The 22,661-nt window shown below is 42.7% G+C and overlaps 1 protein-coding gene across 4 annotated transcripts in view; it reads left to right on the top strand.

The window, feature by feature from the left end:
* The window catches only part of ap1b1 (adaptor related protein complex 1 subunit beta 1), a 34,097-nt gene that overhangs the window by 9,620 nt on the left and 1,816 nt on the right, over positions 1-22,661 (top strand). For 2 of the 4 annotated variants that reach the window (XM_065951682.1, XM_065951681.1), the window contains exons 13-23: positions 1,056-1,315; positions 2,322-2,529; positions 2,729-2,749; positions 2,979-3,062; positions 3,555-3,584; positions 3,674-3,811; positions 3,902-4,047; positions 4,146-4,275; positions 9,486-9,570; positions 10,925-11,011; positions 11,961-12,115. In XM_065951682.1, the coding sequence (XP_065807754.1) occupies positions 1,056-1,315; positions 2,322-2,529; positions 2,729-2,749; positions 2,979-3,062; positions 3,555-3,584; positions 3,674-3,811; positions 3,902-4,047; positions 4,146-4,275; positions 9,486-9,570; positions 10,925-11,011; positions 11,961-12,115 (1,344 nt within the window). The remainder of the gene's footprint in view (positions 1-1,055; positions 1,316-2,321; positions 2,530-2,728; positions 2,750-2,978; positions 3,063-3,554; positions 3,585-3,673; positions 3,812-3,901; positions 4,048-4,145; positions 4,276-9,485; positions 9,571-10,924; positions 11,012-11,960; positions 12,116-22,661) is intronic. The other 2 variants (XM_065951685.1, XM_065951688.1) reach the window with 2 other exon arrangements.

The following is a 22,661-nucleotide window of genomic DNA, read 5'->3' as shown; positions in this document are numbered from 1 at the left end:
TCTTTTAATAGGAGAAACTTAATCTAAGCATTCTTTGAAATATTCGATGTACTTAACAAAAACATTCCCTGCTACGTGAAATCCTGTGTGTTTTATTAGAAACCCTGGGAACTATGTTTACATGGTAGTTAAAATCTACTGTGTCAGCGTGCTTACAAATCCATTGCACACATCAAACATTAGCCAAGTCTTAACTAGGGGATGGGGATTGAAAACTGGCTCTGCAATTTTTCAAAACCTGAAAATCTATTCCGTTTGATCTTACAGCGCTAACGGGTCTCATGAGTCCTATAACGTAACTTTAAAAAGGGATGAAGTTTGGCTTAATTTTTTCCAAAGCAAAAGATAAGGAGGAAGCTAAATACAGTTAATGTTGCAAAATCATTTCTTGCAAGGCGGGAAAACAACTTCCATGGTTGAGCATATTATCATCGTACATCAAATAAAACCAGAATGGAGCACATTTGACTGTCTCTGGGTTCAAATAACAAAAACAACCTCTTGTCATCTGCTGCTGCATGGAGCATGCAAACAAATCATTCAGGCTGCAGTGAACCTCACACATATCACCAACAATAACATCACAAGTTATTATATAAAAATATCTGAATTGGTACATCGGAATACAAGTGTAACATCAAGAGAAAGAAGAACATTTAGGTTTTGGTGAGAAACTGGAATAAAAACAGATGTTTGGAGGAGAAATGTGTTTATTTTCCCATCAATATTAAAACCGAGCTAGAAAAAAACAACAATTGCTTTCCTTCTCCGCGTGTATCGTCTTCTCATCTTTTCCCTGACTATTTAGAAAGTATTGCTAAGGAGCCTCGAATGGTATCAGTAGCAATAAAAAAATCAATAATCCTCATCCTCAGTCCTGGCACTACCAAGGCCGACTCTGTCATATCTATGAATCACTGCTCATTCCCTCATAACCGCACCCGAGACAGAAAAGAGTCTTAACATTAAGTATTCATTTAAAAAGCTCCATGAATAATAATCATCCTTCCTCCTAATGGCTCTCTATCTCTCTCTCTCTCTCTTTCTCTCTGAAGGACTCTGATAACCCAGACCTCAGGGACCGCGGCTACATCTACTGGCGCCTGCTCTCCACGGACCCCGTAGCGGCTAAGGAGGTGGTCCTGGCTGAGAAGCCCCTGATCTCTGAGGAGACGGATCTGATCGAGCCCACGCTGCTGGAGGAACTCATCTGCCACATCGGCACTCTGGCCTCCGTCTACCACAAGCCTCCCAGCGCCTTCGTGGAGGGCAGCCGTGGTGTTCAGCACAAGAGGCTCCCGGGCAGCGCCGGATCGTGAGTCACGCACTGTTTTTCCTTTTCAGAGACGCTGCTTGTACAGGAGTTTGTTTAGTTTAAGTGGGTCTCTCTAGCCTCTGGACTAAACCTGCTGAGTAACACACTCCAGCAGTGTCTCGCTGTGCAGCTGTTGTACTTTGTTCCTTCCTGCCTCTCACTATGAAATTATATCTACAATTCAACATCAAACTAGGGTTAAAGTTTATTTCTGAAGAGGCGTTTGGCGCCCGATGATTGCAGTCGCCATATTGGAAATGCATTTATACTTTTCAATAAATCTAGAAAAAGGCAAAAGAGCTGGAACAGTTCTTAAGCCTCCTGGCAAACGGCGACAATGCAGCCACCTGTCCTCTCATAATAGAAATGTATTTGGGATGCTATGATGTTCAAAGGAAACATCAGTGTCACATGATATTGGCCCTGTTGACAAACAGCCCATCTGTAAAATAATGTGACATGCCCTGATGTTAGTAGCTGAAGTCCAACTGTTGTGTCGCATCAATTGAATGCTGGCAAACAAGAATACCTAACGGGTGATTCACAGAGGAGGGTTTTTATTGGGCAGAAGAAGTCAGCTGTAGGACTAACTCTGATTTGTTGTCATGGTTAAATGTGAAAGAAAATGTCTGCAGTGTCTCTGAGAAAGATCAGAGAAGTGCTGTTTGTGAGGCATGTTCCAGGGACATTTCAAGAGGAGGGCCTGCTGAGAACAGTTTTAAATATATCATAGCTCATTTGAAAAACTGACAATTTCCAAGAAATGGTCAGAATTGGCCTCAGGCTTGATGATTTTCAACTTATACAAGGCTATAAACTTGTTTTTACTTCTGCTGTAAAAATGTACTTTTTAATTTGGGACCTAATTTGGGACTTTTTTGGATCCAGCCTCAAGTGGACACTCGAGGAACTGCAGCTTTTTGCACACTGGCTTCCTTTTTCAACAACCTACTGTATGTTGCAGCTTGGTTATTAATAATATCTGTCTTTTTTTTATTTCTACTAGTGGAGAGAGTGTCGACAGCCCAGACCCTGGTTCTGCTGCTGGAGCGTCCGAGGCACCCCCTGCTGTCATCCCATCCCAGGGAGACCTCCTGGGAGATCTGCTCAATCTGGACCTGACACCTCCAACCACCACCGGACCTCCACCAGCCCCCTCCTCTGGCATGCAGTTGGGTGCCATGGACCTTCTCGGAGGGGGACTGGACAGCTTGGTACGTTTAATTGAAGCCTCCAGGTTCTGAAAACACACCTGAGTTGATTGCAGTAATGAGTTTAATGTCTGTAGGGCTTTAGAGACGATCTTTGTGTTTTCTCTTTTTTCCTCTCTACCTTTTGGTGCTTTTTCTTCTCTGCCTGTTTTTGTTTGACCTGTGTGTGTTTTCCTTTCTCTGTTCAACGCTGCACCTGCAGATGGGGGATGAGTCTGAGCCGGTAACTACATGGAGGGAGAGGGCACAACAACAACCATGTCAGACCATTTTAATAGGACTCGTTTGATCCCGTCTGTTTAACTGTAGATTTCATGCATCAGTCGGACCTTTTACATCATTTCCACTTTATTTCATTGCCGTGGTATAGTCACAGTAAGCATGCTGTTAAATCCTTGAGTCCGTCTTTTGTCTTATCTGTGGGCTCTGGATGTGTTTCATGTTTCAATCAGCCGCCCATCCCCCTGCGGACGGACACTCCTCAGTCACCTCAGCTCCATCAGTCCCCATCGCCCCCAGATTACAGCCCCACTGAGGTCGGTTCAGGGGACCCAGCTGGACCTTTTAAGGCCAGCAACAGCCTAGACCCTCCCCTTGTGTCCCCTGTTGTGACACTGTGTTCCCTTGAATAGTCCTACCAACAGTCACATGTGACTGTTTGCACTTTGTAGTTTCTGTTTCTTTCTCTGTGTGCGTGCAGTTTAGCTTGTGGAGTCTACACTACCTTTTTGAATCACCAGTTTTTGGTTATTGTACTCTCGACCTTTTCACCAGCACAGTAGACACATGAATGAAGAAACATTTAAACACAACTTGTTTGATTTCAGTAGTCCAAAGAGTAAAAGGTTAGTTCAAGGAGAACTTCATCTGTTTTGGTGTTTCCGTCCTGTTGTTGCTTGTGAACATCGTAGCTGTAAATCACAGAAACAATCCTTTTTGACCCTCACGCCCTTCCATCACAACTCTCAAGATAACCAACAACTCTTAATTGCTAACCTGTATTTTCTGTGTTTCTCTCCTCCTACCAGCTCGGCGGAGACCTCGGAGGAGGTGCAGCTGTAAGTCCGACTTCCTCTTCGATCTTTGATTTCTCCATTCAAGTGGCTGTGAATGTGTCGGTGTGACGAGTTGCTTTGTGACCTCACAGATGGGTGCTGGATTTGGTGCTGCTCCTGCTGCAATGCCAGCCTCTTTCGGCGCCCCTGTCAGCGGCGGTCTGGATGACCTGTTTGATCTCGGAGGGGGAGTTGGTATGCCTATGGGAGCCTACAGCCCGCCGAAAACAGTGAGTCTTATCGAGCTGTGACAAACTGCTGAACGATGTTACAGCTTTTGAAGCCTTCCTGATAAAATGATTGCTCTTGTCTCTGTTCAGATTTGGCTTCCAGCCATGAAGGCTAAGGGTCTGGAGATATCGGGCACATTCGCCCGCCGTGCTGGGGTCATCCAAATGGAGATGACCCTCACTAATAAAGCTATGAGTGTAATGACTGACTTTGCCATCCAGTTCAACAGAAACAGGTCAGCTCACTTGCTAAGCCATGTGCTGAGATTCCTGTCATTTTTCACATTTCCTTTTGTGACTTTTTTTTTTGTCTCACCTCTTTGTTCGTCTGTAGCTTTGGTCTCGCTCCAGCTGGTCCGCTCCAGATTCTCACTCCTCTGAGCCCCAACCAGAGCATCGAAGCGAGCCTCCCTCTCAGTACTGTGGGACCGGTTATGAAGATGGAGCCTCTCACTAACCTGCAGGTAACGGCTTTGTAAAAATTACTTTTCCAGATATTTATTTCTTCTGATGCCAGACGGTGGTATAAACTAATTTCACCCCTCAAATAGACTAATCGAGAGAGAGAGAGAGAGAGAAATGGATAAATAAACTTTACTGTCTGTGCCAACAGTGACAGAAATTCTTCTCTGGTTAGGCTCAAACAATAAACAGTACCTGCATTAAAAACACAACACAAAGCACATACATTAAAGGTGGACTGTTCAAAAACAGCAGCTGATAAAAGTGTTGTTTATATTTTATTCAGGCAGGTTTTTGCAGTGGGAATGAAGGATTATTTTGCGGATGTTTTTCCGAGCCAGAGGGACTTTGTAGCGTCTGCTTGATGACTTTAAGAGTGGCACTGTAACACTAACTGAGTGTGCAGACATGCCCGCATGTTAAATATTTGACTTTTATGTCTTTTAAGTTCCACATTGGAGCTGGCAGTAATTGAACATCGTAGTCGTTCATTGTATATTTAAAGTTTTCAGAATTTAAACACCAGTATTCTTCATGGTTGGAGTTTTTATGGGCTTGACTTTCAGATATCTTGACATTAGGGTCGTCACAATACCAGAATTTTAAACTTAAAAATCAGACAATATACCGTAACACGTTTCAAAACAACAGCAACAAAAATAAAAGTCTGAGGCACCCAATATCAGGTAATTATTACAATTTTAAATTATTAATTATATGCATCTTCTGCACGCAAACAAATGTGGCCAATGTATTTTTGTAATTAAGACAGTGCTCTTGGCTGCATGGTGGTGCAGTGGTTAGCGTTCCCTCACAGCGAGGAGGTTCCTGGTTCAAATCCCCGTCAGACAGGAGCCTCGCTGTGTGGAGTTTGCATGTTCTCACCGTGCATGCGTGGGTTCTCTCCCACAGTCCAAAGACATGCTCGTGAGGTTAATTGGTGACTTTAAATTGTCCGTAGGTGTGAATGAGAGAGTGGCTGGTTGTCCTGTGGCAGCCCTGTGATTGGCTGGTGATCATTCCAGGTTGTACCTTGCCCTCTTGCCCAATGACAGCTGCGACCCCGACTGGGAAAAGCGGTATAGATAATGGATGGATGGAGATGGTGCTCTTATTGCAGCTTTTTGTGACATGTTCAAACGATCGTTAGTTGTTTAAAATCTGAGGAACTTTTCAGTACGCTCGTTCATTACACTAACAGAATGATTCAAAAACATTTGGTATTAAAGATATCAAACATAGATAACCTCTCTTGAGACATTCAGTGTTTTTCCTCCTGAAAAAATGAAACCGATTAGTAATGCATCCTCTCTGTCGTTCAGTCATACTGTTGAATTCCCATGATGTGGATAAAACAGAAAGAAATCATTAAAACAGCCTTCACAACAGCTGTGATGAGGAGCGGCTTAAAAGAGCGGCACACACTGGGATGTTTTTGATCAGGGTGGTTCTTTTAACTGGGCAGAATGGTTGGACGGCTGCTGTGTGCAGCTGGAGGGAGAAGATAAGAGTGTCGGAGGGGGGTGTGATGGAGGTGGGGGCGATGGAGGTGGGGGCGGTCATTAGTGGTCACACAACACATGGCTCCTTTGTTTTTCACCGGCCTCTGTAGACCTGCTAACCTTTTCTTCTCTGCTGCCCTCAGGCTTTGCTTTGATGGATACTTTTGTCTGTTTTGACTTTTTCCTCACATGTTTTGTGTCTAGAGGTTTTGGATGTTTTGGTCTTGGTGGTAGATAGATGACATCCCAGAATATAAATTTGAGTGCTCCTCTAATTTCTGATGTGTGGAAGCAGTTTTTTTTTTTAACTATGTAGACCACCACAGTCAATAAAACCCTTTCATCACAAAACAGCACGCCGTAGGGAAATGTGGATACTTTGAAGGCAAGTTTCACGGCTATTTCTGACACTGAGGGGCCGTTTAGAGGGCACAGATATTAAATGTAAAGACTTCAAAGCACTGACTGTCTTTGAAGGAGCTTGCTCAGTATTTCTGATTTTACAACAAATTAGTCAAAGTATCTTTAACCAAAAATTACATGAGGAGCTTAATCAGTCAGAGTTGATCTACTGGATTACCTGATTCCCAGCTCTCTGTTGTTACATTACTGTATGGCCTTTGATGCTGGACCAAAGACTGTAGATAACAGTGGAAGAAGCCTGAGCAACGTCACCCATCGGTTACTGATGGGGGGCTTTGGAAGCTTTCAGTCAACCTAACGGCAGGCTGAGAGCTGGAGCTGAGGCGGGTTTTTAAGCCTCCTGACAAACCGTTACACCGCGCCCGCCCCCTGTACAGTGTGTGCCGATCGAGACAACAGCTAAAACTGGCTTTTTTTTTTGGCTGTGGTGTCTTTGACTTCTGGTGCTTTCTGGAGCCTCAAGTGGACACTCGATGAACTGCATGAACTGGTGTCTTCATTTTTCAACACCAGAGGTTGCTGCTTGTGCGGCACACAGCATCCCTCTTTATTCTAAGGGGCATATATTATTTAAATATAAATATAGTCATTTCTCTGTGAGTGGGATGGTCCTGAGCTAATGCAGCGTAGCTAATGATAACTGAAGTTGTTGATTCATCTGTTATCTCTGATGAGAAAGGGATTGGAGTTAATGAAACGGTTAAAGATCTAAAGTGCAAAATTTAACTGCTTGAGTTGATTCATTTTAAAAGCAACCCTTATCCTGCTAAACCTGTCAGCCCCAGACCTCTCCCTAAAGCCAAATAAAAAACATGTTACAGAAAAGAGAAGGAACTTTTCTGAACAGAGCGGTACGTCTCGTCTCTTCGCTGCTCTTGTCCTGTAGTGTTTTCTTCCAAATAGTCCCGTCATTAAAACGACAACTGTATCACTAACTGAATCATTGCTTTAAAATAATGAAATGAAAGCAGTTTAGGCAATCACCTTGTTTTGACACCCACCTGGTGGAAGAGGTGACAGACACAAGAAATAAGTACCCAAAAATCAGGTGTATGAGAATGAATTACTAGACCATCTGTAGCTTCACTTCACACATTCTGTACATCGACGTTCCCATCAAATAATCAGCTAGCAGAGACCTATGTTTTGTAAGCTACTTGATGTTTTGTTAAGTTTGTTTTTCTGCTCTGATGGCAGAAGGGGGAGGAGGCTTATTGCCAAAGAAAACACAACACAAGCTGCAGATTTGTGTGGATTTAGGGCCAGAATCAGACTAAGAAAAAGAAAAGATTCTCCTCACAGATTTCTTTCATTCAGAAGAAGAGATCATTTGAGTTTTTGATCTGAGTTACTTGTGATCTATCCATTTGGAGCAAATGAAGCCAATGAAAATGTGACAATACTTCATAAAAGAATATTATTGGAAGAGTATAAAATGTCCCTGCACAAATATATGTGAAAAGTCACTCGTCTATTTACTCAGAAGAAAACAAGATGGAGCTCTTTCAGTTTGATAACAAGATGAAGCTCTGTGTACTTTGTGTGTGACGCACCGTGTTACTGCCAGTCCTGGGCTGAAACCAGGAATAAGACACCCTGATGAATTATTCACCAGTCCTTCTGCTCTCCTCTGGCTGAACTCCCGTTCTTTACTCAGCACTTCTTCCGTGAGCAGCTGGATCGATATCACTCACTGACACTTGTTAACTTCAGGCGCCTCCATCACAGCGCCGTTGTTCTCGTATTGCAGCGTCTTGTACTTTTGGCCACCTGGGTCTATAAACTGAAGAATCCCTGCCCGGGGAGTGTAGTCTGAAAACATGATTCTGTTTGTGTGACAGATTCATGCTTTTACGCCACTCTCTTCTTGTCTTGTCTTTTATATCAGGCATTTTATTTCAACTACATTCTGCAGGTTTTAGCTCCTCATTATTTTCAAACCTCCTTATTTCTATCTTCTTGGAGGCACTTTTCCAAAAGGCTGTCTGCAGAATAAGTGATGCTTGATGGGAGGTTGTCAAAATGTTCAATACTTTAATACTTTTCTATTCCATGTATATTTAATGGAACAATCTCTGTTAATTTAATGATTTAATGTTTTTTTTAAGTACTGAAGCCTTAAGAAAAAAACTGTCAAATATCCACTCCTCTCTCTCTCTCTCTCTCTCTCTCTCTCTCTCTCCTAAAACAAAGGCATGAAAGAAAACCTTTAAAATAACCTCCTTTAGGCATACAATGGTACAGAAATGTTAACAGTGTGCAGAAGTTTGCCCTCAAATATTTGGTGACTAAGAACAAGAAATGACCCGGTATTGGATGCAGAGGTCTCTTGATTTGTGTTGCTGTGATATCTCACAGTTATTGATGTAGTTTAGTTTTTATTTTATTATTGTGTCATACATACATCCATATGTCCAGCCTGCATGGTCTTACATGACACCATAAATTAAAACGTTCCCGGATCAGAGTGCACTAGGTAAACTATATTCATTCTCAAGAAACAGAAAGCAAAAGCAAGTCAAACTAATTAAATAGAATATCCAGTCTTCTTTTCCAGGCTTTTGAAACAAAATTAGCAAGTTTAAACACATCAAACTTAAACAGCCATTCCAGTTTCTGCACATCTGTCCGCCCCAATATTTCTGATTTTACTTCATGAAATAATAATTCTCTTAAATCATCATAATTTGTACAATGCAAAAGAAAATGGGACTCCGTTTCAACTTTGTCCAACTCACACATGTAGTTTGTCTTTTACTGGTATTGTATTGTACGTTTAAAAATCTGCAATCGTGACAACCCTAGTTAAACGTGTTCGGTAGGGATGCAATGATGCATCGGTTACATCGGCACATCAGCAATTAAAGTGCCATGAGCCGATGTTTGTGCCAAATCAATTTAATGCTGCAGTCTAGTACACAAGATTTTTATTGGGCAGAAGATGAACAAACTCTGACTTGTTTTTATTGTCAAACATGACAAGGTGGCATTGTGGGAGTCTCAATCCAAAAGAAGTCATAAAACAAAGCAATTATTTGAAACCTTGTGTTGCTATGAAACACATTTTGATGAAAGGAAGTCATGAACACATTCTGTATGTATAAAGTTGTTGATGTTATAAGCTGAGAATGAGATGCCTAAAGGATTTTATCTAGTTCAGTAAACATTGCACATAAACCAGCAATAGCTATACTTGAAGGGCACTTGAAAAGTAATTACCCTTATATTGCTTCTTGTTTCTCCCCCTGCCCCCCCCCCCTCCTCCTGGGATGTAATCACTCTCGCAGGTGGCTGTAAAGAACAACATTGACGTATTCTACTTCAGCTGCCAGTACCCCATCAGCATGCTGTTTGTAGAGGACGGGAAAATGGGTGAGTGTCACTTGGCTAAATCTCAGCCCCTGTGAGCGTCAGAGCCCTGCTGACGTCAAAGACCTACAAACACATCAGTCTCTCTGTTAGCTACACTTTTCACCTGCTTGTGTTGTATCCCCAGTGTGAGTCTCAGACATGTGAGAAATATCTTCCTGCCTGTACTCAGCTGCTCAGTTTCTCCTAAACTGAACTCCTGTGCCAGTTTTGGTCCCGTTTCCCTCCTTTTGTGTGTTTATGTTTGATTTATTCTGGGAAACTGTGATGGCATTTTCCCCCTGTGGAGCCTCCTGATGGGGGGGCGAGCAGCAGGAAGGCTGCCAGGGGCTCAGCCGCAGCAAGAGACCCCACGTTTAATGTGGAATTAAACAACTCACACACTACATTAATATTTAGTGTGTATCAGGGTACCAGCACAGTCTTAGAAGTCTTAATCACAAAGTCTTAAAGGTCACATTTTATGCAAAAATCCACTTCACCATGTTTTTCTAACACTGATACGTGTATTTAGTCCGTCTACAAACCCCCCAATTAAGAGAAAAGTCCATCCTCTCCATCTTTTGCCTGCGCCACTTTTCAGAAAATGTGTGCTCAAACAGCCCGTTGGGAGATTTTCCCTTCATGACATCACAAAGGGCAGTAGCCCCTCCCCCAGGTGGGTGACACTCCCACAGCTAGGTGTTTGTTCTGCCTTCTCACCGGACAATAGGAAAATAAGACGTGGAGCGAGAAAGACAGAGGCACCCAAGCCCTTCCAGAGAGGGGGCGTGGTCAGACACAGCTCATTTACATATTTAAATGCCCAAATGCCCAAATTTCCCCCACGGGGGATCAATAAAATGTATCTTTATCTTTAAAGGTACAGACACAGAAACAGCCTGTTCTGAGCAGGGCTGAAATAGAGGGGTTTATAGACATGATCAAATACAGGATCAGAGTGGATTTAGAACAAGAAACTTCACACACATGTTTTGGGGAGCTACAGAATATAATTTGCCCCTGAAAAGGTGAAATGCTGGATTAAGCAGAGTGTTAATTCATTTCTTATCACACTTCACTCGTCTTCTCTCTGCTGTACAACATTCTCCTGCCGTCGTCTTCTTCTTCCTTCTGTACTTCTGTTGACGTTACCCTCATTAATGTCTTAAGCAAGAGTCATGAAGTATTGAATGAAATTGGTCAATAGATAGAATAGATATCTTTATCACACCAGTCAGGACTATTTAGATATTTTGACCTCTAGTGTCTATTTTTCCCTCCACCACAGCTCCTATTGTTTTTCTCATACTGTGCACTCCTCAGCGTGTGTTCTGTCTTTGGACTCATCTTGTGATTTTTGTCTCTTCATCCACAGAGCGCCAGGTGTTCCTCGCCACATGGAAAGACATTCCTAACGACAACGAGTCCCAGTTTCAGATCAAAGACTGCCATCTCAGCTCAGGTGAGGCGGATGAAACGAGATCAGAGTGCACCATCTGAAGGACGCCACACGGTGCAGCCACATCCTGCTGCTTGTTAATATGTGAATATAATCCAACAGAGCAGAGGCCGCAAATTCACAGCTTTGCTAATGAATCAAAACGATTTGACGAGCACTCATCAGCTGCAGTCCTTATTTATGTGCGATAATTTAGTTTTAACACGAGCGTGAGAGCGGCCAAACTGCAGAAGAATTCCTAATGGCAGCTTAATGGAGATTTCCTCCCGCAGATTAAATTCTTGGTGAACAAAGAGACAGAGTTTCACATCCTACTGCGGCGCAGCTGCAAGACAGAGTCTGAGCTGAAGAGATTTTTCTGAATTAGTGACTGAGTCTTTGCTGCACAGAGAGCCTGGAGTGACATTATGACATCATAGAAGACTGTAACAGAGAAAAGATATCGTTCATGAACTGATACTTAAAAGACTGTTAGTCTGAAAGTTAATGGAAAGACATTTATTGTCTTTTCAGTGCACAAGGACAATCCAACTAGATTTAATGAGTGTGCTTAATTGTGCAGATAGCATAAAATAAGTTATATAGACGGATAAATAAACTTTACTAAACCACAAAAACAAGGAGAATCTTTTAACATTTATAGGACTTGCAGAAAACTCTTGATATTTGCCGGAGGAGCTGTATGTGTGAATATAAACAGCCTAGAGATTCTCCTGCCAGATCCCCAGTATTTTTTTCTGCAGCAAGTGTGAGCGAGCTGATGTGAGAACACAGCAGGATATTATCCAGAGAATTCACACAGAGCCAGTAGAGAGAGAGAGAGAGGTGACATTTATATTCTGTGACCATAGCACGGTGCACACACCTTTTAAAAAAAGACTCATGAAAGTTAGAACAATAAAAGTGCAGTTAAACTTTGTTGATCATATTGTCATGAACGATCCGTCAACAGATGCCACCTCCAACAAACTGCAGGGCAGCAACGTCTTCACCATAGCCAAGCGGACAGTGGAGGGTCAGGACATGTTGTATCAATCCATGAAACTCACCAACGGCATCTGGGTGCTGGCCGAACTGCGGGTGCAGACAGGAAACCCAAACTACACAGTGAGTACTCTGATCTTTGGAGTATGAGTCAGACCATTGCCTTGTAGAGTAGGATGGTGGATAAAGTAGGGAACGGGGAATGAGGTGCGATAAAGTGCAGATGAAGTCAAACCAGGGCTGACCCCTTTGATGACGAAAGCTGTACATGGGACGTGCAGCATAAACACCAGGCTATCCACAACCACAATCAAAGATATGTGAGGCAGGAAATCTACAGCCAAATGTTTCCTCCTCTAAATGATTTAAAATCGATCAACAAGACCAGCTGGTTAAGTTTCAGGTCTCCATTTCCCCCAGTTAAGTGCAAAGTACCTTTGCAACAGATATTAAAGCCTCGTATCGGCCGGAGGAACTTTCCCCCAGAGCTGTGGTCTTTTTTGAAGAACTAAGTGCGTTTCGACTAAATCTACCAGGGTCTAAATGTAGTTCTGGGGTAAAAGATCTACGTCTAAAAAAAAATACAAAAAATAAAAAAACCTTGTAGGGGATTTGTACTTTCTAAAGGTTCAGGGACTTTGTGCATACAGCCGCTGCAGGGCTGAATAGCTCTGGCTTTCCTAGGACCGCCATTCCTCTTCTATCTGATGTAGGTTAGGAGGTATGAAGGAAGCAGAACTAAAATAGACTTTGAAATGAGAATGCCCCTGTTTTTAAGATCAGAGTGATGCATCGCACCTCAGGATTTTTCAGATTGACTTTAACAACAACGTATACATCGGGGCTTCTTCAGGTCTGCTCGTGCCACCCTGTGGTGATCCGTAAAGGTCTTTTAAACCCAAACCTGACGCTAATCAAGAGGAGAGCGAATTCAGTGTTTTATATGCATTAAACTTTAAAGTCAATCTGAACAATCCTGGTGTGCCTTTGATTACTCTGATCTTGAACGCCGTCTGTTCATGCTCCAGCTGCGCACAGGGCGCCCATCGATCCTCAAGTACAGGCCAGTGTTTGAGTCTACGTATAGACACGGGAGACCATCCTACCACATGCACACAGCAAACCACACTAACATCCACATCCACATGTTGTATTCCTGCTTCCATTCTGCACTTGAGTATAGAGTAGAGTCTGACATGTTGGATTAAATCATGGTGATGCAGCTGACGGCAGCGCCGCCATGACCGAGCTTCATGGATAAAGACAAATGACAGAGCGGCGTGCTGATGTGAACGAGCAGAGACATGGCGGAGGCTGACGTGCTGTAAAGAGGGACGAGTGTGCTGAAAGGTGGAGGCTGGTTGATTGTGCTGTGATTGAAGTGTGGCACTAGTATCGATGACGTGTGCGTGCGTGCGTGTGCGTGCGTGCGTGCGTGCGTCTACAAATGTGTTTGTTAGTTTTCTCCATGTGTCTGCGTGTCTCTGCTTTGTCAGCGTGTCACGGTCTGCAGAATGATGGAGTGTGTTTGGCTCAGAAATCCAGCACGACTAGTCGGGAGCGATGACCTTGATGCGACTCTTGCTCCCTCCTCATCGCTCAGTCTGCTTTCAGATGATGTTTTTATTTTGTAAGGTGCCATTCACTGTATTTTACACCGTCTAGACTTTGGTCGCTCACACAGCTCGCTCAGAAAATCTTCAGAATTAGAAAGTTTGAAATATTGTTTCAGGCATCGTTGTGGTGAACAATCACAGAGTTAGTCGACTTACGATACATGTCCCCCAGATGATCAATATCACGTCACGAGTCTGCTACAATTCAGACAGTTTCTCCTCTCATCACAGTTCATCCTTTAACTTCTTTTCCCTATTCATTATCCCACTCATTATCTTATTCAATCCCACGCTCGTCTTCTTCTTTGGATTTTGTTTACCAAAAAAAACACAAAAAAAAAATTATTCGTCTACCAGTGAGGCTGCGATTCCCGAAGACAAGCTAAAAATAGATTGTTGAGAACAAAATCTCTCAAGATGGTTTTTTAATTTACGAGAAGTGAGAGGAGGACTACAGTGTTGGCCTGTCAAAAACAGCAAAAGAGGAGCACTCTCGACAGTAAAAGGTGCACAACAGCAACGAGACTAGAAAGAGAAAAAATTCAGCACGCAAAAATGTCCTTTAGGTTTCTTTAATCCAGGTAAGTCAGCAGCAACAACAGCAACGGACGCGTTTCAGCGCTAGGCCTTCATCAACGCCGAAACACGTCCGTTGCTGTTGTTGGTTGTCAGGCTGTCAGATATAGATAGTTTTCCTCCAACTAGTCTTACTACAGACAGAAGAAGGTAGATGAGGTGTGTGTGCGCTGCCAGGCACAGCCTTGTGTGTGTGTCAGAGCGTCTGTGTGTGAAGCACAGCGACTCAAAGAGCATGAGCTGAGGATAGCCTGGACGTGCAGGGAGTGAGGTCTGTATGGTATCATAATATGAATTATTATTATAGTAATAATAGAAAAGTACCGGACAGTATATTCTTTATGCTCTCCATCACAAACACTCGGACAGAAATAAAAAAAAAAGGGCTTTTGGTTTATTCTGCACCCTCAGCCTGGAATCTGTTGCAGAACGACTTAAAACTCAAGGAGTTGGTGTCCTTAAAGGTTTTTAAATCTAAAATGAATAAATGTTTTTAGCCCGACTGCTTCAACTACTGACTCCCAGATTTGACTCATAGATGGTTCTCTTTTAATGCAACATTTATTGTTTTGTGAGTTGTACTTTGTCTCTCTTTGTGTCTCTGTCTGTAACTTTGTGTTTTTGCTGCTGCCTGTCTCGGCCCGGTCTCCACTGGAGAAGAGGTTCTTAATCTCAATGGGATCAACCTCAAAGGTTTTAAAAAACTAAAAACTAAAAGAATCAAAATAGTCAAAGACACTTTACAAAGTCACCTCAAGACCAAACAAAGTACAAAGAAAAAGAATTCAACTTAAAGGCAGTTTTTTAGGACAGCTGAAGAGAGGCCTGATGGGGGGGGGGGGGGGGGGGGGGTGATTCTCAGCAAAGGGCCGAGGTCGCTGCAACCAGGACTTTAATCTCCATTTATGGGGTGCTACATAACCGCTAGGCTAAACAGCACTCCTTGATATATAAGCTTTAGAAAAAGGTATTTCCTTGAGCTGTAGATTTATAGATTGAAAGGAGAAATGATTACATTGTTATTTTTAGAGGATCTATTTTCTTCCTGCCGGGAGCAGGAATTTTCTCACTATTGATGCGTTGCATTTTTATTTCCCCTGAGCGTCAATAACGGGTGTAATCTCATTAATCCAGGAGGTTATTCTTAACCGTTTGCAATCTGTTCTCCCTCTGCCATTTTGATTTCATGTTCATTTGAAACTTCAAATCATTCCTAAGTGCAGCTGGAAGGCTCTACTTAGTTTTATTTTTTTTGCAGATTGATCATGAATTGTTTAGTGAAGAGAAGCGGCGACTGTAGACTGTACCGTGCTGTGTGTACAGTGTGTACTCTGATGCTCGTCTCTCGCTGCGTCGCTGGCTGCTGCATGGTCCCTGCACTCTCCTGGCACGGCGCATAAAAGCCGAGCTGCTCCAGCCTTTTGTCGGCTGCTATTTATAGAGCTGAAGGAGCAAAGCCCTGCCGTTGCGTTTTTTTCTTTTCTTAATATTTCATTGGACATCCTCAGACAAGACTAAGAACATTTAAAAAATAATTATTAATATTTCTGTTCGTGCAGACATGTGGCAAAGCTTCATGCTTTCATTTTTTTGTCATGCCACTGCTTCCACATGCCGTTTAAAGAAGTTTTTTTTCTTCTGAGATCTCATAACTTGATCGACTCCAGCTCTCATGATGCGTCACCTCCAGCTGTGTCCCAGTTTCTCACTCTCACCGGGTTTGGATTTGATTTCATCAAAAAAAGTGTTAATGGACACACTTTCCACTACGATAGATCACTGCTGGATGTTTTTATGAGGTGGAAGTTGGTTTGTTATAGTAAAGCTGGTGTAGATAGAGTTACAAGATAAACATCTGAAGGACTGCTGGGGGCTATAAGTGGGTTTCTGTATGATATGAGTAACTAATAATTAGAGGTGGGAGAAAATCGATTCATGTAAAAATCGAGTCTTGTCTTCTGAGATTTTAAATAGATTCATAACTTCCACATTTTTTTGGTCTAATCAGTCACTCCTTGCTAAGTGGTGAAGCTAGCTCTTTAACTCAGTAAAATACCAAATGCAGCAGCAAGAAATTCAGCCAGTCTCATAGATGACTGGAGTAGATCCTGAAGTATTTACTCATTCAAAGATTCAAAGACTTTGAATCATGACTCCAGAATATTTTTGATTTGATTCTGAATCGAATCGTGAGAGAAAAGAGAGAGAAAACAATCCATTAACAGTCAGACAGCGTCCATGCTGAAGGATAAATCAGACCACGTAGGACCAAACCTTAATGATAAGACTCTCCTCGGGGTCTTTAAAGACTTTAACTGGTGTAAAGGTTGTTCATAAAGTGGATCAAATGTTGGGATTAGGATGCATATATCTTTACGTAATGATGATCATACAGTGTGTCGAGCAGCTCTCTCTCTCTCTCTCTCTCTCTCTCTCTCTCTCTCTCTCTCTCTCTCTCTCTCTCTCTCTCTCTCTCTCTCTCTCTCTCTCTCTCTCTCTCTCTCTCTGCTTCACCCTTTGAGGCTCTGCAGTGCTGCATCAGAGAGCTGCAGCGTCTTCTGGTCCAGAAAGTTATGAAAGTTTCTCACAGACTCTGCAGGGTTTTTCAGGCCGTGTTTATCGCCCATGGATCACCGCTGCAGATCAGAGGCGGATGTTTCTGTCTCCTTTTTTATTTTGAAAGAAAGCCATCATCCCTTGACTTGCCCTTAAGCGTTAGTTATAAACTTAAAGTTGTTTTCTCAGGATGATTACATTTATCTGGATCTTTTTTCCATCTATACCAGGTGAATGAACTGTTCTTCATGCTTACTTAAGCTCCATGTTCTTGTTTCTGTTTCTTTCCTGACAACAGTAATTTGACCCACTAATGATATTTTAGCAGCAAGTCTTAAGTTGAACACATAAAAGCGGCAGCTTGCAGCTCTCCTAATAGCAGGTTTCTACACAGCGGCTGGAGTTTTTCCTCACATCTCTTACCCCACGCTGACAGGCGAGCGGCTTCCTAAATGTTGCCAGCAGCAGCAGCATGCATTAGTGAAGAGCCCTGAGTGCTCAGAGGCAACTCTTAAGGAGCGGGGCCAGTATTACCATTTCTTTTTTGTTCCTCTGCAGCTCTGTGGTATCCAAAACAACCCTCTCCATGACTTTTTGTTTGATATTAGCATTCATTGAGACGAGGAGGAGCTCTCTCTAAGTCTCTGGTGAATAACCAGATCATCTAATTGCTGTCATGGCGTCAGTCTTGCGGGGAAAATGTGACTGAAATGTAAAATGTAGACACTGATAAATGGCCCCAGAAGTGCAAAACAAAACGTTAAAAACAAACTAGACTTAAAGCAGCTTAGTTTGAAATTCTCAGGACAAAATTAGGCAAAAACATCCGTTAAGATAAATAACAAACACGCCCCCCAAAGCGTTGTAATATATGTTTCTATACTGAAACTAATGGTCACAGAAGAGCTCCAGGTGTAACCTCAAACATTTTTTTTTTCAAATTTAAGATTTATTTTTGGGCTTTTTGGGCCTTTAATGGAGAGACAGGACAGTGGATAGAGTCTGAAATCAGAGAGAGAGAGCGGGGAACGACATGCAGGAAAGAAGCCACAGGTGGGATGTGAACCCGGGCCGCCCACTTGAGACGACAGCCTCCATACATGGGGCGCACGCATTAACCACTGCGCCCCTAACCTCTCAAACATCTTGAATAAATCTTTGTAAAGGGAAGCCTTATAACTGATTTAACACCTTTCAGACCGTAGGCACTTTGCTGCTTGGTCAGAGTTATTGTAAGTTGTTATGGCGTGAGCTCTTGCTCTCTGTAGTTCACACACACCTCTCCTATCTCCTGCTTGTATTTTAACAAAGGGGATAGCTGCACTGTTGGGTAAAATATCAGAGATGTTGGATGTTTGACAACTCACCACGAACATTTTAGTCTCTTCTTGTCTTGTTAAAGGAAGAATGTGCGACTTTTTGATCCAGTAGATGTCGCCCTTGAGCTCCAGCATGAAACCAAAACAAACTTCTGTTTGGCCACACCTCCTCTATTCTGAAGCCTCCGCTCTCCTCCAGAGACACACCTCCAACTCCTCTCCACTCACGTTCACACAAAGGAGTTATGAATCAGAATGCAACATAATTAAACACCATTTAGAGCAAGCAGCGGACAAAATCGTCCTTTCCTCGAGCTGCAATCACCTGTGTGCTGCATTGTTGTGTTAGCATGCTAATGTTAGCACACTTCTGTTAGCTCGTAGCTTCATATTGCACATACATTAACACAGAATGAGCGAGATCTAAACACACTTACATGACATCCAAATAACCAGTGAGTATGTTCTTCTTCTTCTCTCTAGTCCTGGACTAAAACAGCTTCATATGCAGGACCGTCCCGTCCATGTAAACATGATGTAAACACGACTCAGACAACAACACAGCCAGCAGGACTCGAGCTTCTCCCTCATTGTAGACAGTCATGACTCAGAGACACATTTACACAGGAGAGACTTGATTTCTGCTTTATTTATGTGTAAAATGTTGCACATTCTTCCTTTCATAAAAACAGATCTGATATTTCATCAGAGTTTTTACTCAAAGATCTGTTTTTATGTCATCGTGGTCTTGGCTTTGTTACGGTAAAAAAAGGTCGCTGACAAACATATCGTCATATTTGTCGTTAACAAAATGAGCACAGTTCACACCGTTGGGTCTTTAAAAGCATGTGATCGCTGGCCTGACATCACCAGACCAGTTGGCAAATACACATTTAGTGTTTCACTCGCATAGACTTTACTCAGGCAGGCTGCCAAAACAGATCTGGTGACCCATTTAAGCGCTTTTATTTATTTAACCTTCTGAGAGAACGACAACCCGGGATGGATTAATCAGTGGATGATCATCACAACTCATGTCTCTGACAGGAGAGCCCGCTCGCCATCGCACAGGCTGCGCAGAGAAACAAGAGAGAGAGAACGTCAGAATCAGAAATACTTTATTCATCCCCAGGGGGAAATGCGGTCGTTACAGTTGCTCCTGAACGCATCACAGCTGAAGAAACGTGTGTAAGAGCAACGACCGTACATGTTTATACTTCAATATGCATCTAGTTCAGATCAAATCAATTACAGATTCAAAACCATGGCAACAAAAATAGAAGTCCTACTCCTAGCCACCCAATATTACAGTCATTTCTCGTTTTCTATTGCTCCCCAATTGCTCCCTACACACATTTCACCCTACTCTTATTTGTAAAGCGTCAATTCATAACAAGTGTTCTCTCGAGACGCTTTACAAAGAAAGCAGGTGAAAGACCTTTCTCATTGTTGTGTTACTAAAGAAATGTGGGATAGGGGGAAAGATGCAGGAAGGATTTCTCTTTTGTATTTTCTCACATTCCTGTTGTCCACACTTCCTCGCCGCTGGGGTGGAGGTCGAAGTAAAACACACATTTCACTTATCGATGAAATGTCAGAGATCCCTCAGGTGGGGCACGGTCGGCAGCAGAACAGATTCTCGTGTCAGTTTGATGCAGACGCTCACGGTTATTTAAAGTCTAATGACTCCTGTTTGTGTTCCTTATGTTCCCTCTCACCATTTCTCCTCTAATCTGCTACTCGGGTGCAAAGAGTTCTGTCAATCATGGCGTTACATCTTCTGTTTCTAACATCTAAAAACTCATTCAAACGTTACCTTTACGACTAAAGAACTGTTGGACCTCATTTAGCATGATACAAGCTAACCTTAGTGATAGAAACCATGTTGGGAAAAGAGTTATTCGACCTATATTTTAAATTTTATAGTTTGCCCGATGTCCCATCTGTAAACATGGAGGAGGCGGAGCTTATGAGCTGCAGTACACTGTAGCCTGTCAGTTCAGCTAGCTGTTGTTTATGGATTTGACTGGTTCCCAGCAGGGTATGTTATCACAACATCTCTGGTTTGACTAATGTGTTTCCTCTCTGCTGTTCTGAAAAGAAAGTAACAAGTCAGAAAAACAACTTAAAGCCAAATGCAGATTTCAAACTGGGAGGATTGTCCCTGAACTCAGCATTTAGTTTCCAGTGTTTCTCTCAAAGTCTCTGAGGATCGGCGCCTTCTATCTTTAGAAAACTGAATCTGACCCTGAAAACTTTCCACTGGAAAATATGTGACTTTGAGAAACGACAGTGATGAGAGCTGAAAGAAGTGTGTGTGTGTGTGTGTGTGTGTGTGTGTGTGTGTGTGTGTGTGTGTGTGTGTGTGTGTGTGTGTGTGTGTGTGTGTGTGTGTGTGTGTGTGTGTGTGTGTGTGTGTGTGTGTGTGTGTGTGTGTGTGTGTGTGTGTGTGTGTGTGTGTGTGTGTGTGTGTGTGTGTGTGTGTGTGTGTGTGTGTGTGTGTGTGTGTGTGTGTGTGTGTGTGTGTGTGTGTGTGTGTGTGTCTCTCTGTCTGTCTGTGTCTCTCTGTCTGTCTGTGTCTCTCTGTCTGTCTGTGTCTCTCTGTCTGTCTGTGTCTCTCTGTCTGTCTGTGTCTCTCTGTCTGTCTGTGTTTCTGTCTGTGTCTCTGTCTGTCTGTGTTTCTGTCTGTGTCTCTGTCTGTCTGTGTTTCTGTCTGTGTCTCTGTCTGTCTGTGTTTCTGTCTGTGTTTCTGTCTGTGTTTCTGTCTGTCTGTCTGTGTTTCTGTCTCTGTGTGTGTGTGTGTCTGTCTCTGTGTGTGTTTCTGTGTGTGTGTGTTTGTGTGTGTTTCTGTCTGTCTCTGTGTGTGTGTTTGTGTTTCTGTCTGTTTCTGTGTGTGTGTCTGTCTCCGTGTGTGTGTTTGTGTTTCTGTCTGTTTCTGTGTGTGTGTCTGTCTCCGTGTGTGTGTTTGTGTCTGCAGGTTGTTTCTTGACTTGTGAGACACCAGGTTTATTAAAACTCTCATTAATCCTCAGAGACTGAACAGCTGCTTTACACTCTGCAGTAATTAATATGTGAAACATTTTCTAATATCCACCATCACCGTCTTCTCCGCCAGTGATGGAGTGTTAACTGCAGACTGAATACATCCTGATGTAATAAACTCCAGCTGCCTCGTGTTTCCTCAGCGTCTCAGGAAGTAACGTCAGCATTATGAGCACTGATGGGGGGAAAAAGAGACTCTCTTCCAGAAGCTTCTCCCAGCTGAGACAGACTTCAAAGAGAGGCTGTGTGTTTGTGTGTCTGTATATCCATCGCTGTCTGAGTGAGGAGACTTCGAATGGAGAAATATTTTCTCAACTGAAAATGGAAAAATGATAAATGGAGCTTGAGCTTGTGTAACACTTTTTACACCGCAGGTCACATTCACACGTTCACACCCTGATGGCAGAGGTTGCTATAGGTGACCATCAGAAGTAACAGCGGGAGCAATTTGGGGTTAAGTGTCTTGCCCAAGGACACATCAGACATGTGGCTGCAGGAGCTGGGGATTGAACCCTTCCGGTTGAGAGACGACCGACTCTACCACCTGAGCTTCTGCTTTTCCACTTCAGTCTCTTTAATCCACATGATTTTAATAATCAGATTGAAGACATTCTTACAAGTAGTTCACGCTCTTTTCCTCTTTGTCAAGGATCCTGTGAGTAAATAAGTGAACAGCTCTGTCTCTAATCTCTATTAATCACATTATCTTTTCATTATGAGCGTTCACAGCAAAAAAAAACAAAAAAACATTGCTATAGAATTTATTGCATTAAACAAGAAAGGAATGAATGTAGACAAACACTTCTCTCTCACTCAGCGTGTTTGCATTTGACCTGTTGGATGGAGTCCCGATGCTCTCTCAGCTTTTTGATGCAGTCAGCTGCACACACAGGTGTTGTGTCAGACATGAAGAACAGCAGATGGAGGGGGAACAAACAGGTATACAAGAAAACTGAAGTGATCTGGTTCACCTGTTCGATTGACTCCTTTCATACCTCTCTGATGCAGATGAAGCTTCATTTAAGATCAGATACTCTTTGAGTCGTTCGTGCTCATTTTGGTGGTGGAAAAAAAAAAACTTTATTGGTTTCATTTTCCCAAAGTGCGTCTTGAAATGGGGAAAAATGGAGTTTCAGGTACGCTGCTCCGGCAGCCTGGAATCTCCTGCAGGATGATCTGTGTCTGGGGGAGCTGGTTTCTCTAAATCGTTTTAGAAGTAGATTGAAGTTGTCGATGCTTTGACTGATGACTTTCTGCTCTGTGACTCAGGACTTGTTAAACTGTGTTTTTTTTAAATTACTCTGTGATTTATGTCTGTAACTCTTTGTTGTGCGGCTGCCCCCTCTTGGCCAGGACACTCTCACAAATGAGATTCTTACTCTCAATGAGGTTAAATACATTTAAATAAATAAGTAATGCAATTTTGGATTCCCACAGGTGTTGTGTTAAAACATGAAGAACAGCAGATAAACATCAAAACGTTGTTATAGCTGTTAAGTCCTCTTCTGGTTAAGGGGGAAAGGGGGCGCACTAGTGTGGTGAAAGGTGTTGTTACAGCTG

Source organism: Labrus bergylta, chromosome 2, assembly GCF_963930695.1.
Source record: "Labrus bergylta chromosome 2, fLabBer1.1, whole genome shotgun sequence".
NCBI lineage: Eukaryota > Metazoa > Chordata > Actinopteri > Labriformes > Labridae > Labrus > Labrus bergylta.
Note: the sequence above shows the minus strand (reverse complement) of the source record. Positions and strands in the feature narration are given on the sequence as shown.